Here is a 17,447-nt window from a genome sequence, read left to right as displayed (position 1 = left end):
TCATGAAGAGAGTTCCACATTCAATACAGGCTCCAGTTTTATAGAAACATTCCAGTTTTATAGAAAAATAGATGGAGCCTATTTTCAAGCACTGCTTAGATCTTTGTGCCTGCTGCAGCCATGGCATAGTAGCAAAGTTCCTTAATCATTACGCTGGAATAAGCAAAAAATTAAAATTTTCTGTCACTCTTAGTACATGATGTACAGTTGAAGTCAGAATTATTAGCCCCGCTTTGATTTTTTTTTTTTTTAAATATATTTCCCAAATTTTGTTTACAGAGCAAGAAAATGTTCACAGTAGGTCTGATAATATTTGTTCTTCTGGAGAAAGTCTTATTTGTTTTTCTTTGCAAAACAAACAGTGGGGCCCATAAACAGTGGGGCAAATAATTCAGGGGGTTTATTATTCTGATTTCAACTGTAACTACAGAAGAGTCAAGCTTTAAATAGGAAAACTATTTTTTTTTAGCAAGATGCTAATTGTCCAATTTGTTCAAATTATCTATGCTAAGCAAATCTAAAAGTGCTTCTGCTAGACCCAGAGATCGGCTGAATGGACAGAAAAATAGTACAACTCAATGGTTTAATTCTAGGTGACTTGTAAATTGAGCCTAATTTCCCAAATAATGAAATGCTCCCTTAAGTTATTCTGTTTACGTAGGGTCTTGAAGATCTCGTTGGGCCTGTTCTTAGCCCTACAACAATGACCCAACATCAAAAGTTTTACATAACAACTGTCACACAATATATTGAGTCCAGTTCTACATTAAATAAAGTACTCTTACATTAAAAAAAATTTACATTTTGTCAGCACATTATTTGCTGATCAATGTTTATATGTGAATAAAAGTTACAACTGAAGCTATCGATCAAGATAACACTTAAGACCTGGGGTCCGTTCTTTGTACCTCGCTTAAATGATCTGAGATGATTTGGCAGATCTTGGATCTTTTAATCTTAGTAACTGATCTCTGGCTAATTTGATTCTTTAAACAAGAATCAGATTAAAATGTCTGGATGAACTGATCTGAGTGTGATGTGAAGAACAGATCTATCAATCCTCGAAACCATGATTAGCAATCCAACGATTGGCTGACAGCACAGCAGTTTAATGACGTCATCTGATTAATATTCAATTATCCATGTGAGCAGAATTACATTAAATCCGCAGTAAACGACTTGTTATGACTCACAATAACTTCCCACATTATTTGAGGGATAAAACTTAAGTCTTGGTTCTGCTATATTTATAGAAATATGATGCTCTGCCCACCATCCTGTCCTTGATGGAGTCAGAATCGACCGCCTGGCCTCCTTTGGCTTGGAGTTTGAGCTGCATGGCATGGAGTTGCAGAAGCTGTTCGTGAACTTCCTTTTCCACCACGACCTTCTCCGCCTGGACATCCGTCAGCTCTGACCGTAAGTCCACCAGCTGAGCCTGAAAAAAACACACACACACACGCACGCACGCACGCACACACACACACGCATGGAGTATTATTAACTGGCCATCCAAAAGTCCTGAGTCATACCCTGACTCAAACAGTGTCTGCGTTTGAATTATTGCACCATTCTTCCCTGCAGACCAGTGCAGATAAAAATGTGCATAAACAACAATAGAAACACTTTTACAGAATAATATCCAGTATGAGAAATAAAAATGAATTTGTTTAAAGAGTAAACGTATGTAATGATAAAAATGGGTGTAATGGGAAGGCATTAATGGACAAACCAGCAGTCCGAACACATTGTAAATCATCTGAAATGTTGTTTTGGTATTTCTAAAGTCCCTCAGCCAAAGTCTGTCTTCACAGTAGTTCAGTATTAATAGTCTTGAGTGTCTACGCTGCCAAAGAGCATCTCACACTTTTAATAGCCACAATGTGTCGGCATCGTCCTCTAAGGCGCAAGTAAATTGTTATACAGGAAAAAGACTCACATAGCTTTCCAGTTTTTCTTTTTGATATTTGGCGGCAGTCTATTAGGAAGTGACCATTTTGTTCTCTTTGAATCATTGGAATAAAACAGTGCTTTATTAGCAAATCTTTTATGTGACTTTATGGAATTTATGGGATGTATTACAGGCTGCACGTCAATTTAATTCACATCTTTGGATGAAAACACAATGGAACCTTGCCATTGTTTTACAATCAAAAAAGAAGCAAATGACATGTAAAAAGCAAATGGCAAAAACAACAGACTCCCATGTTGACAAAGAATATATGTGAGGGGATAAAAATATGTCACTGCAAGTCTTGTGAACTACATGGTTTCCGCTACATTCATTCTTCCATGGCGGGGTGCCACACCAGAATGCATCCTGCCACGGCTACATTACCGTTACAGCTTTTCATCCAAAACATTCAACCATTGTTGTTGTTGTTGTTTTTAATAGTGGGTTATAATTGCACCAAAATGTATTAAAAGGTAAGTGAATTTTAAAAGCGCAAATTTTTCTGTAATCGTAGTAGTTCTGTGCATTATTTGTTTAAAGGGCACCTATGGTAAAAAATCTACTTTTCAAGCTGTTTGGACAGATCTGTGTGTTGGTATAGTGTATAGACTGTCATACTGGGGTGATATGAACATCCCCAGTCCTTTTTTTTCAATTTAACTACAAAAAAAAGGGTCAGCCAATTGGACCTGTTTTCAAATCGATCGCACCATTACGTAGGTGTGCGATCCCCCCGCCCACCGAATTGATTGACAGCTGCGCGCATTAACATGTTCCGGTAGTCACGTGTATATGTCAACAAGACCAGGCAGACATACGCAAAGCAACCGGGAATAAAAGGTCTGTTCTGTTCGCTAGGATCAGCAATCATCATCAAATGTGATTAAGAGTAAGTTTCACATGTTTAAAGTGTTTTAAAACAGAGTATGTGTGTAATTAATTACAGCGATTTACTTCAGCTTTACTTCATCAGCACAGCCGCGTGTCAGAACAATTTTAAAAGAAGATGCTTCAATCCCGGTTTGTGGAAGTTAAATCAGGTTTATTTTGTACATTAGCTTAACAGAAATCCACACAGTACTTGAGGTTAGCTTAAACTAAGCTAAGCACACTCTGTCTGTCTGCCTGCCTGCCTGCCTGCCTGCCTGCGTGTGTGCGCGCGCACGCGTTAACTTTGTTACGATATTGTGTTTGAATCATCAATGCAACTTCACAATACTGATTAGTAAAGGTTAGTTCTTACTGTAGTATCTCACAAACGCTACGTGAGACCTTCCTTTAAGTCTGTCTGTTGTCTGACGCAGCTGAGGGAGGAGGCATGTAGAAACAGTGGGCGGGCAGAACTCGGCTTAAAGGCGCAGTACGACAAAACCAACCCCTGCTGGAAATCAGTATAAAACAGCATCTTGTAAAAGGTATAATGAAAAATCTGATGGGTTTTTTTGGTCTGAAACTTTATATACACATTCTAGAGACGCAAAAGACTTATATTAAATCTGAAAAAAGGGGTAACCTAGGTGCCCTTTAACCCTTTATGGTAACATGCTGACTGATTGACTGGCAGGTGCGTGATGTGGGAGGCCAGCAAACATGACATGGCTTTCAGTTAGGATGAACACAGTTTACATAATTTTAATTTATTTATAGAGAAAGGTCTGTGGCTCTGCATACAGTGACTTTATTTTTTTAAGGACAGTCATTAAGGTTTGGATCCACTCAAGGGTGAGTAAATAGTGAGTATATTGATATTTTTGGGTGAAAAATCACTTTACTTGAGGTTTTACATATAATGTCACAGACTCAAGTGATAAACAAATCTATTTGAAATACAATCTGACTGCTTGGATTTTATCTGATGAATTGGATTTCAAACCATGAATGCCATTGTAATTGGTTTTGTAAAAATTATTCATATCTAAATGAACAGGAGTCAAAAATAATTATACAATGTTTATCGCAAACATAAACAATTATCTTCCTATAGAAAAACACACCCATTAACCATTAGCCGCTATTCGAAGGCACTGCCATTAAAGCACATCATCTCAATCCTCCAATTTATCAGCCTCTTAAGTAGTAAAGCTACATCAAGGACAGAAATAGGTCCTCTCGCAGAACAACTCCTCATTTATTTATGCGGCTGGCTTCTGCTGGATAGCCAAGGTTAGCTGAGGGACTCTCATATTCAGCAGTAACACAGCAGGTTCATTTATCTGTCACTGCTGTTGTTCTGAAACGAGAGCAGTGAGAGTGCTGAATCTGAACCCGCCGGACCACCAAATACTTTAGATTCCCACTGCAGCTCCTCCCAATCAAAAGTGACAGCCTGCTTTAGAATGCTAGTCACTTAGTCTTCTGCCAAAACTGTATATACTTTGCCTCAAATGACTCGAAACGAATTCACAAAAGCACCTCAAGGGAGTTTAATGTGTGCAGTGCAGCCTACAAATTGTGAAAAATGCCTCATTGTTGCAGCCCAAGACCCTATACAGTGGCAACTTTCATAGATTGTGTTTGGAACAGGCTACAGATATTTGGGTGGGACCTTTGGAAAATGACATCTAGAAGTCAGCATGAAGTCAGGATTTTTCCTACTTCCTACTTTTTGGATAGCTATAACACTGTTTTAATTCAGATATCAAACTCTAAGCAGATCAAACAACCCTACTCTAGCATAATGGCTAGTTCTTCATCAGTGAGATTAGCATTGAGCTATCTTATGTGAAACAAAAATAAAAATTTTAAGTATTTTACAGCACAAAATGTGTGAGAAATCTATTAATAAATGCGAGGCTATGTTTGAGATTATATTTCTGAGCTTTATAGTGCAATATATATTACTTTTTGTTTTTAACTTCATGAAAGTTCCGATAAGAATAATTAAATCTTGCTTTTGATTGGTAAAACTCAATATCCAATAATTATGTCAACGTGCCTGACTTGAGCAGTATTTAATCAGTTATGCATTAAGATGTAAATATTTGGTGTTGCCTGCAACTTTCTCTGTATGTTGCATCTGTGGATTTTCCCAAAGTGAACTCATTTCTGCTGTCTGTTTTTAATGTTAATCTAACAACAAAAGATGTCATAATAGATTATGACAATGCTCAGTTAATACATTTTAAATGCAAAAGTGACATTGTTTGAGATGTCTATATTGTAACAACATGACATAAATAGATCATAACCTGTCTTAGTCATGACAACTTGACACTAAGACTGCATAACTTGTCATAAATCTGTCATAGACAGAAGACTCGCTGACGACTTTAAATAAGAAGTTCAGTCTATTTGAACCGAAAAAAAAAAAAATTATATATATATATATATATATATATATATATATATATATATATGGATATTATAATGACCTCATGATAGTCATGTTTATGACAGATTTATGACAAGTACATTTGAAAAGTTGTCTTGATAATCAAGTTGTCATGACAGCGACAGACACATTGTATCCAAAAAGACATCTCTAACAATGTCAACTTTGCATTTAAAATTACATAACTGAGAGAATGACACGTGGGGGAGTACTCACACAAGGCATGGTTGTCTTGAACCGTGCTCAGGTGCGATTGACTCCCCTCCCCTATACCCCCTCGACCTGCACTCGCTGTTTTTTTACCTTCCGAGCCTGAACACGCTTGCGTCATTGATGATGTGACTGTTCAGTTAGGAAGAGAAAAGATCTCACTCAATACAGTGGAGATTGCTTATTATTTTATTTTAGTCATTTGGGATGCAGTGGCATGCAGTCAAATCTTTTGCAGAACAGGTCCACCACTTTTAACGCTCATAAATGTTCATAAAGTAATCGTGCTGCAGATATTAGGAGGTTTGCTGAAGGTGGAAGCTGTCGTGCAGCGAGGGTTTTGTATCTTTGATAAACTATGACAGTTCGCCTTCATAAAAAAGTAAGAATGATTAATAAATCCATATTAAACAGTCCCATATTAGTGATGTTGTGTCTTCGGTTTCACACTCAGGTGTGCTTTGCACTCACTCTATAAGCGTACCACACCAAAGCCTAACCAAACAGCACTCCAGACCATCTCTTCCAACCGGGCCATGGCCGGCCAATTGAACCCCACCTTGGCCTGATTTAAAGCACTCACACTTGTCAATTGAACTGGAAAATGGGGGTCGAACATGCCTGGGGACATTTCAGATAGGCTAGTGTGAGTACACCTTTATTGACAGTTGACATAGGCATGCATAAAATCTCCTTCATATTCATGAAATGTGCCACATCTAGTGAACACCTTCTTAAAGTAAAATGTTACAGAATTCAATTACATGTTGATGCAATGGTATTTTGAACACCAGTGCACCAGTTTTGGACACGTATCATGTAAATATCATGATACGTGTCCAAAGATTTTTATATCATTTTTTGACATACCATGCAAAATATCATCACTGCAACACAGTACAGCCACTGTACTTTTTTAAGAACAGGAAGCTGTAATCTTCACAGTCACAGCAGGGAGATTTACCAAGCTGTGTGTTAATCTGCTCTGCACAGCGGTGCTGGTGAAGAGGTGGGTGTACAAGCGACCTCTTCACCTGCTAAAACTACCTTTCCAGAAAGAAACTCAGCCTCCTACACAAATATAGCAGTGAGTCACCGCAACGGAGAAGCTGTTATTTTGAATTTGATCTCGAGAGTAATTCCTCCATGGCAAAGACGATTCATTTCCCAAGTGGAAGATAATACTGCTTGTCAAATTGGACTTTGGGCTTTGATAAAGAGCCATTAACAGATTTAAAAGGTGACGGGGAAAGCAGATTTCCAAAGATGGTCTCTTGAGAAGCCAACGCAGAGACACAAAGATGCCAATTATCCAGACTGTGTGACAAAGAAATCACAGGACAACAGAGCTCTACTGCAACAATACTTAACACGAACATGACCTGGCTTATAAGTGCATGTCAGCATCTTTTACGTAATGCACTGAGACTGACCAGTGTCTGGCACTTACTAAGCAGGTTTAACAAGTATTTTGAAAGCCATAGTTATGGGTGAGACCAACACGGTGAACACAATATGCAAATCATTTTCTTTGGATGAAGAAATCTTTGACTAGACTGGTAACTTTTTTGTTTACACAGCTGACATCCAAACACAGTCATCTGTGTGTCATTCAAAGGCAAGAGAAAGAGAGAGAGATGATGATGAGGGAATGAATTTGTGCACTAATTTTTATCCATAACTGAATTATTTATCAAACAACCCACATGAAGTGATGAGTAGATTGAATGGAATACATTTACATTTACTCATCTAGCAGAGGCTTTTATCCAAAGTGAGGATAAAAGAAACACAAATCATCAGAATTACAGTATTAGACAAGTCTATATACACACACACACATGTATATATATTAAGGGTGTCACGATTTCGATTTTTAATCGAAATTGATCGAAATTTATGCTCAACTTCGGTTATCGAATCAAAAAATAGAATCGTCGATGCTGCTACGCCCCCATGTCATGTTAGCTCGGCTTGCCAAGAGGGAAAAAAACAGGCTTGTTGAAGTGCTTGTTGAACTGCAGAAGCAGGAGACCCGTCGACAGAACTTAAACCCTCTCCTCTTTCAATTAAGTCGCCGGTGTGGAAGTATTTTGGATTTCCAGTTAGTTATGTTGACAATGTTCGTATTGTTGGCAAAAAAAAACACAGTTTGCAAGCTCTGCTATGTACGTATTACGGTTGGGATGATAGACGATGGGCGCATCGCGATCCTCTGCCCCGCACCCGTTGCAAATCCGCTCGCGAAAAATACACAGTCAGGCCTTGTTTACACTAATATGTCTTTGTTTTAAAATGGCATTTTAGAACGACATCGATCCACATCCACACTGGCGTGTAGCATTTCTGAGCAGCCCTCTCTCCTCACTACCGCTGAAAACGCACATCACGTGACCACACACACTCATTCACGCACAGACACAGACGCACACACATTGTCATGCGCTCGAGACAGCGGGTCAAGGCAGTCAGCGGGTCAGTAGACAGCTTACATCTTTTACTTACACGCAAGTACTTAGTCATTTTAGCGAACACCTCAGATACTGTTGGCTGGTTCCTGTTGGTTGTGCACCTTTTTTACCGACGCCATTACAACGACAGAGATCACTGCCTATTCACGAGTCCCGCAGAAAAAAGTGATTGACAGGTGGTAATTATGTGTGTATCTTGCCTTTATTCATTTACTGCATGATTTGTTTATGGGTAAAACAAAGACCATGCTGGTCAGGTAGTAAACGGTAGGCTACAAATAATATATTCGTTATTAATTAATTATTCATAATCGAAAATGTAATCGAATCGTGACTTTAGAATCGAAAATGTAATCGAATCGAGGATTTGGAGGATCGTGACACCCTCAATATATATATATATATATATACACACACACACACACACACACACACACACACACACACACACACACACATATATATATGTATATATACAGAGAGGAAAGAGTGTCTGCTACAGGTTGTCAAGCCCACTCACGTGTGTGGAGTAGGGGTTGAACCGACTGGTTGACTTTAGAGCACGTGGTTTGACCTGAACTACATGGCAGCTTTACACACTAAGGTGGTTCACTGAAGAAAACTGCCCTCGGATTATTTAAAGTATTTTTTTAAATGTTATTTTTCTTATGTTTCTATATTTATTATGTTTTTTTCTTTAAATCGTAAACAGATGCTAGTTAGGCAGATGATAGCCAATCATGTTTACGCAACCCTGGAAAAGTAATGTGATTGGCTGTTGCCCTCTGCGAAGCTTAAATGCTGATGTATTTTGTGAATGAACACGCAGAAACTGCCAAGTGCGCAGCCGCCGGAGGTATGACAAACTTCATAGCATGTGTAAACATCATCTCAGGTGAACGCGGTGAAGATGTGCATCGAGGAGACGTCTGATAACCACGATGAGCAGTAACCGTGAAAAAAGCCTGACTTAAGCAGGAATTTAAGTAGCTTTCTAGCTGGCATGATCATAGCAGTAAAATCTGCAGTAAAATTAGCCTGGGTGCTAATGTTGCGCTATTAGCGAAGTAAAAGTGTTGACAGTGCATTTAATTGGCATTAAAATTAGTTATTGGTACATGTTTCATTGATTTTGCATCATGTTATGAGCTTTCAAACAGCAGGTGGAAATAGTACCTGCAAATAAATAGCAAATTGTGGCACGTTGCATAACATTTGGATCTTGTGTTTTATTGATGACATCAGGGACTAGTCGACGTTGACTTGAATTTCAACATAAAAGTTGATTTTTAAAAATATAGTCGTTCAACCCCTAGTGTGAAGCACACTCAGAATTGCACAAAGCTTTCCAAGTAGTATGGGTAAAGCTGCGGTCACACTGCACTTTTTGCCCCATAGACAGTCATTCATACGCAAGTATCTGTGGCAGACTGGAAACGCAAGCTTGTGCATCAAGTTACGCATTTCGCTGCATTCCAAACTTCAAGCTTGGTGAACTCTGACCTAGGCATGCGACGATAACCGTTTTCAAGGTATACCACGGTTTGGAAAAGTCAAGGTTTTAAAATCGTCCAAATTTTCTGTAATACCATATCTAATGTATGTGTACAATTTTTTTTAATTTACATTTTTGTTTGTTTGTTTTTTAGGACAACAGTATCTCCAGCAGAAAAGATATCCAAAGAAGATGTTTTAAATTGTAAAGAAATCTGTGTTTTTGAAACATGTTTACTGCGTCAAAATATTTTAAATCTTTTAAAATAAATATTATTATAAAAATTAAATATATTGCTCAAAGAGGAAAAAAAAAATTTGTTTTTACCCAGACATTTAAAAAGAATATATTTTAGAGCAGTAATCACGATACTGTGAAACAAACTTTTTGTCCAAGGATATCATACCGAAATGTAAAATATGGAGCAATCACTTGCTTTTATCAATGCCTTATCATATAGCTTTACCCTGCCCCTTTTCGCAGCATCATACAACAGAACTTCGCAAGCACAAACTCTAGTGTGACCGTGGCTTAAGTGTTTTTAAGAAGATGTCTGGTGCATATGGAGAGGAAAAAACTAAAATGTGTTAACTACAGGAATACAAAAGACTATTCAGTTCACAACAAGAAAGACAAATATGATGATAAATATACTAGCATCCGCACCAACAAACAACGTCATTCTCTACAGATGGCTGTAGGTTTGTCACCGGCTCTTTAAATTGTGATGATTGGCTGTAAATGTCTGTAATCGTTCTTCAGCTGAAAATAATAACACATTTTGAAACTCGTCTAATGTTGTAGTAATCTTACTTGGTGTGAATGAGCCTTTATATAACGGCATTCTCAGCGTTTTGAATATTTTGAAAAAATTAATAATCCTTTAGTGCGTTTTCTCTTGCGTTATGATTTGGTCAGTTACCTGTATGTGCCTGTATACACATTTGCTGACTTTATAGGCTCTTTTCTGCTTGATTTATTAAAAATTGTCAATGTTTAGTATTCTAAAAAAAAAATATTTCTGGTCTGACCAATTAGTGCCGGCCAAAACATGACAATAATTGATCATTTCCAGCAGTAGTAATCAGCAAAATATGCAAGTTTCATCCAGTTCATTGGCATTGTTTTGTTGTTTTCAAACATCCATCATAAAAACCCAAATTTTACCTATTCAGATATAATACTTCTACTCTAAATATGCATATATTGCAAGGGTTCTGATCATTCTGTTTGTTTTATTGCATATTAAATTGGTTCTGTTTAATAAAAGCACTGCACTTTAATAACAAACAACCAATTCCATCTTGAATTTGCATTAATTAAGTTGCACAAAATCTTATTATGATTCACATTCCTTATTGCCAAATCCACGATTTTATAGGAAATTGTGATTTCACCATAATCATTTTCAGGAGCACTTTATAATAATAGATTTACTAGTGCTATATCTGTTTAGCCATAGTAAATTTACTATGCATTAAGAACATTACATTATTCAATCTAATGTCCACTTTTAAAGGCTAAAATAATTGATTGTGATCCACAATCATTGAGATTTCACTCCAATATATACAGATAAAGCTTAACTAATTTAGCTTGCTGCTATTATGTGCAATATATTTGTTACTATATTTATAAATCTTATCAATCTTTGTAAATAGATTTACAACTGTTCTTTCATGTCGGTAGCTAATCTGAACAGTTAAATGTTGTCAATGCCTACGAATAACAAATGATTTACAAGTATTATTCATTTTTAGTAATGTAATAATTAATGTTTACAAATAAAAGCTTGTATAATGCTTCCTAATATTCTTGAATAAACATACGTTTCAGACAAATAAATACTAAATACAGTAGAGGGCTCATTCATAATAACTGAAAAAATTTAGCTAAATATACACAGGATTTTCATAACCTTAAATGAACTAGTCATAGATTAAAAACTAAACGCTACAATTTATACACTCCACAATTAGTCAGTTCTTAAAACTTCAAATTTACCCACTATTTATTCTCCATACCTTAATGAGTTTCTTTATCCTGATGAAGAACACTAAAGAAGATATTTTGAAGAAAGCTGAAAATCTGCAAACATTTGCTTCCATAGTAGGAAAAGCCAAACTAAAGCTCACCCAGAGCAAAGCATTCAAAGCACATTGCAAACATTTAGTAAATAGAAGATTAACAACTTTGTCTAGACTTTGACTGATCATGTTTTAATCATCGGTGTTAGTTTCATATTTGCACATGTTCCTTAATAACATAATTTTAGTAATATTTTTTTACCTGACCAGTCAGATAAGATATTTTTACAATGGAGAAACAAAGGATTAACCAGACACCAGAGTCAAAGATTTTTATATAGATGGGAAATTTGTTTCATCTGAACACCTGTTTAAAGCTGTTAATCTTTCTCAGTCACCATTTTCCCACTATTTACAGGTGCGCCACTACATAAAACATTCTTTAACTGAGTTTCAAGAACTGCCACAGGACCATAATATATACAATCTTTTGTGTAAACCTCCTATGGCCAAACATTTGGTAACGCAGTTTGTTTCTTTCTTTGTCTGCCAATTTGCTTTGTCTTCTGATCACCATAAATTGTCATGGAAAAAAGATATTGGAGTTAACATTTCAATTGATACCTGAGAAGAGGGGCTGAAGCGAATTCATACCTGTTCTATCAACGCTAGATTGCAACTCCTACAGTTTGAAGTGGTAAATATAGGCAACATTATACCAAAACTAATCTCAATAAAAATGCTCCCTTCAGTTTCCCTGTTATGTGACAGATGCAAAAGTTCAGATGGACCGTATGCTCATATTTTTTGGGTTTGCCCTGAGATCCCAGAGAATAATTTTCTGTTTTATTCAAATGTTTTAGGAGAAAACTTTAGTCCAGATATTGAATTAGCCCTGTTTGGATGCTGTGACCCTGTTAGCATGGTCAAATAATCAGCAAATGTCTATTATGTTTGGTATGGTGGTGGCTAAAAGGGTGATCTTGATGGATTGGAAGTCCACTCTACCACCTACTTACTTCAGAAATGGCTGACTAAAATTGTTCTTAAAGGGTCACGAAACACCAAAACACATTTTTTGAGCTGTTGACAGTCGTATATGTGTCCCACACTGCTAAAAACACTATTAGGACACCTATATTTCACTAAAAAGTGTAAATTGGTTGTTTTTGCGTTATTTTAAGCAAATTCGTACTTCCTGTTTGAAACGAATTTTTGAAGCTGCGTCACGGTCATGACATAATAGCGTGTATTCCAGCGTGCAGACTGGATGTCTGTGCCTGAGTGAGTCTTATTACGTCTTACAGTGTGATACATTAATGCATGAGTAAGGCTTGGGTCAAACCAATCAGCGCACTCTATTGTGCAACTTCATTAATATTCATTACTATCACCGTGTTTTCAGGACAGAGACGCCATGTTGTGTTGGCAAAACAAGCGTGAAGTGTTGCTTTTATAGTTTGCTGCAGTTAAGTTTCGTTTTCATTTTCTCTCTGTGAGAGCTCAGACTCACGTGTGGATTACAGTGTACGCGACGCGCGACAACAATAACTTACGTGTCTAAGGAGGATTATTGTTTACCTGAGAGCTGTTCTCATCTGCAAACGCTGAGATCTGGAATCGTTTGTAGTATTCTCTTCATAAAGACGCGGCTCTAGTTGCTGGTGATTGTCCTGTCTCTACAGATTTGGTAAGTGAGCGACCAGTGCTCTTTGTTTATTCAGTTTGTTCGTATCTAACAAACTATTGCACAGAGTGTAAACACGTTAGCACCACAACCAAACTTTAACCTCGTGTAGGGTTTTTACCGCATTTAGTGACCGGAATAACACGCGCGGCTTTCTGACACTACCTGTCGTGTGCATCTAAGTTTCTGGGAAATGCAGAGGGTTTTTTTCTCTCATTCGCCGTGCGGTATAAAACATTGCATGAAAAATACACGCTTAGAGCAGCTCCTCGAATCAAATGTCTCGTGTGTCGCGAGGGACATGAATGAATTCCCTGAATGAAAGAGCCAAACTGCAGTTAAAGTCCACCATTTAATAATTTGGCTAATAATTCGACTACAGATGTCCATGTAGGTTAAACACCATCACATTCTCCTGTATGTATGTGTGTGTGTGTGTGTGTGTGTGTGTATTTTGACTCTGAAACTCGCGCGTGCCCAAATCGACACTCCCACACCCTCCCACTTTAGTTCCTCCGACACTCCCCCCTAAACAGATCTGGACACGCCCACTTTTCTGACTTTTTCCAAAGAAGAGGTGTGAAAACACCCTGCTGAAACGAGGGGGTTTCATGGCCCTTTAAGCTTGAAAGAATTTGTTTTGCTAGGGCAGATGCTTCTAAACAGCTTGAAAAATCTGGGGCTTCTTCCTTGCATTTCTTTTTTTAAGAGTTGTAAGTAGGATTCTTGGACATTTTTGCTCTTTCTTTTCCACTCCATTTTTTAATGTTTTGAGTTTGATCAAGTAACACCTAATAGTGTATATGATTTACTCTATATGGAGCATGTTTGGATGGACTGGTTTTTGTCAGTTTGTCTGCACACTGTAAAACAGTCAACTTTATCAAGCAAAATGAGTGTAGCTAACTCAAAATGTACTGCAAGTTCATTTGAAAAGAGTTTTGAACTAGGCGTTGAAGATATTGAGCTAATTAAACCTCATTACTTCATCTTAAATGGAGGAAGTTCACAGTACTCATAGATTAGTTTTTAACTCAAATGCTTTATTGCAATCGGTTTCCTAAAACGGTTTGAGTCGCTTTAATTTATTGTTTTTTTACAGTACTAAGTTGGTTTGAGTTCTCTTTTTTTACTGGGTTTTACTGTGCTCAAATTGCTTCATTACACAAATGGATTAAGATCACAGTACCCATTAGGATTAGTTTCTGAACTTAAATGGTATGTTGAAATCAGTTTCCTCAAACAGTTTGAGTTACCTTAACTTTTTAGATTTACAGTGTATTTTTTCTTATCACTTGTATAAAATGATTGTGTAAATGTTTTGTTCTGTTTTGTACTTATAAAAATCTGTTATGAGTAAAATAATAGAATTTTAGAAAAGTATCTTTTGAAGTTTCAAAATAGGGAAATCATATTAGCAGCCAATAAATGACTATTAAAGCACAACATTGTTCAGAGTCGGTTGGTGCTGCTAATGTTGTTTTGAAGTCATACTTACATGCGATTTCAGACCGAATATTTAAAGTAGCATGGTGAACACAAAATAGGAACTGTGACACTAGTTGTCAGTGTTCAAAAATGAACGAATGTGTTAACATAAAACCAACTATACCTCAATATATTGATCTAGTTTAATCTATTCTCTTTACCTCCAGTTTGTGGTTGAGCTGGAAGATGGTTTGTGCTTTATGGCACAACTGAGCAAAACACGAGCTGAGACTGGTCATCTTCTGGCGGCCCTCATACGTGATATCAGCCTGATCCGGATCGATCTCTCCCAACAACAGATCCACGTCCACAAATGCCTTGTCAAACTCCTTCTCCAACACCTCCAGCCACCGGAACATGGACATACCGGAGCCGGTAGCCGCAGCCGGGCCGGCGGAGAGGCCCGATCCCGGTGATCCAGCACCGCCAGCGGACGCAGACATCTTCAAGACTGAGACAGGGGGGAAAACTCACGGAGAACTCGAATGTAGTCCTTCAGTAGGATAGATCAGTTGGTTTATGCTAATGATTGACTTCTGCTGTGTTACAGAGTCAGAGTGATGTTTAGCTGAGGTGTTTCCCGTGCTCTCATCTGACCAGGAAATCCGAGATCGAACAAGTCAACAACGCGGATTGATTAGTCGGGTCTGCCACACGATGAGGTAAGCAGTCGAATGATGAGCGAATCGATTTTTTTCAGGTTTTTGAGGTTATTAGCTTTTTTTTTTGGTCATTTACCGGACTTTTTAAAATTATTTTTTATTGACTTATATAAAAAAAATCTAACATTTATTATGGTACTTTTGATATACTCAATTTTTTATATGCTCAACATAAGATTTACTTTGGTACTTTTGATATACTCGATATATTTGGAGCAATGTTGAAGTTTCTAGAATTGCAAGTTTTTTGAAATGGAAGAAGAAAAAAAAGGGAGTTGCTTTTCGGCTTAGTCCCTCTATTAATATTAGGTTGCCACAGCAGAATGAACCGCCAACTTATTCAGTATTACGCAGCGGATACCCTTCCAGCTGCAACCCATCACTGGGAAACATCCATACACTCACACATTCACACTCATACACTACGTACAATTTAGCTTACTCAATTTACCTATACCGCATGTCTTTGGACTATGGGGGAAACCGAAGCATCCGGAGGAAACCCACGGGTTCACAGGGCAAACATGCACACTCCACACAGAAATGCTTACTGACCCAGCCGATTCTCGAACCAGCGACCTTCTTGCTGTGAGGCAATCGTGCTACCCACTGCGCCACCGTGATGCCTGTGGAAGTTTTATCGCTCCTATTTTAAAAACATTCATTATCATCTAAACATGTGATTTTGGGCTTATTATGTCCTCTTTATAGAATGCTGGTTTTATTAGAAACTTTATTTTATTATGATGTTAATTTTTCATTCATAAATGCTAAAAAGTGATTATCATATCATCTATACATATATGATGTCTAAAAATAAAAAAGTAATTAAAACAATTAATACTGATTATGCTCCTTTAACATTTTAACATATCATGGATTAAGCTCTAAAACTTTATAGCGGATATATTTTGTCTAGAAGTATCTGCAATAATTACTTTTTAAAATTATTTTTATTTTATATAGTTTTACTTTATATTTGTTCTATTTAATTTTGTTTTATGTTTGGGTTATATATATGTTTATGCATTTGTTTTTAACTTTTTAAATGACTTTGAACTTTTATTTGTAACTTTAAATTTTACAGTAATGATGACATGTTTATTTATTGATTGATTGATTAAACTATGTTAGGTTATTTAAATACATTAATAAAATAAATTGTACAATTTATGACATTTATGTATTTTTTTAGATTCTTTAAAGATATTAAGAGCAATGTTGAATTTTACAATAAATGATTATGATGCATGCTGTTTATTTAAGTATTTATTTGTTTACTTATTGAACATTTTATTGATTTTTATGTTTTTTAAATATATTAATAGCTCTGCTCAATCATACAATAATTATTTATATTATTTATTTTATTTATTCATTTATTTGTTTATTTATTTATTGGCTTTTTTTAAATCACACAGATGTATATATATTTCAGGGATAAGACAAAATAATGTAAAGTTTTAATAATACCCAATTAGTAATAGAATAAAAATATAACTTTTTATATATTGAGAAAAAAATAATAATATTACAAAAAAATTTATATATATATTTAAGACCTTAATTAAATAATTAAAAATCAAGGCATGGTCATATTTTATTTTGGTAAAATAAGCACAATCTAGAGGCCTTTGCCTTTCATATAAGCCACTTCTGGTACCAAATGATCGACTAGAAGTCAAGTTATTATTAGTTGTTTCTAAAATTGTAAAAGGCGACAAGACAGAAGTCTGGTAGTGTATAAAACTTTAAACTTTGTTTTGTAATTAGGAAAATAAAATGCCAAGCATGAATCTGGCTCTGCTAGTTAAGCCTTATGTGCAAAATGCAACTTCAGCACACACAGAGGTGTGCGAGGTTGTGTTTTCATAACGAAGATGTTCTGAGCGATAATGTGTGTTTTGCTTTAACATGAGCCAGAACAGAGACATGCGGGTTCACCAGTGCTCTTCTCAAACAACAGCAAAATAAACCTGATTTTATTGCTGTTCAGGATTTCATTTAGCTGTTCCACAATCTTAACTAACTAACTAACTAACTAACTAACTAACTAACTACACTGTAAAAAATATCTGTTAATTAATAGTTTCCGTATTTTGTGATTCACAAGTGTTTTCCA

At 36.5% G+C, this 17,447-nt stretch overlaps 1 protein-coding gene across 2 annotated transcripts in view; it reads right to left on the bottom strand.

Annotated features, from left to right (window-relative positions):
• The window catches only part of gopc (golgi-associated PDZ and coiled-coil motif containing), a 34,575-nt gene extending 19,318 nt beyond the window's left edge, over nt 1-15,257 (bottom strand). Inside the window, exons 1-2 of one of the 2 annotated variants that reach the window (XM_005170172.5) lie at nt 14,825-15,257; nt 1,274-1,438 (exon numbers count right to left, since the gene is read on the bottom strand). In XM_005170172.5, the coding sequence (XP_005170229.1) occupies nt 1,274-1,438; nt 14,825-15,106 (447 nt within the window). In that variant the 5' untranslated portion in view covers nt 15,107-15,257. The remainder of the gene's footprint in view (nt 1-1,273; nt 1,439-14,824) is intronic. The other variant, NM_200557.1, reaches the window with a different exon arrangement.
• Nucleotides 15,258-17,447: the final 2,190 nt, after the last annotated feature.

Source organism: Danio rerio, chromosome 20, assembly GCF_049306965.1.
Source record: "Danio rerio strain Tuebingen ecotype United States chromosome 20, GRCz12tu, whole genome shotgun sequence".
NCBI classification, from domain to species: Eukaryota; Metazoa; Chordata; class Actinopteri; order Cypriniformes; family Danionidae; genus Danio; species Danio rerio.
Note: the sequence above shows the minus strand (reverse complement) of the source record. Positions and strands in the feature narration are given on the sequence as shown.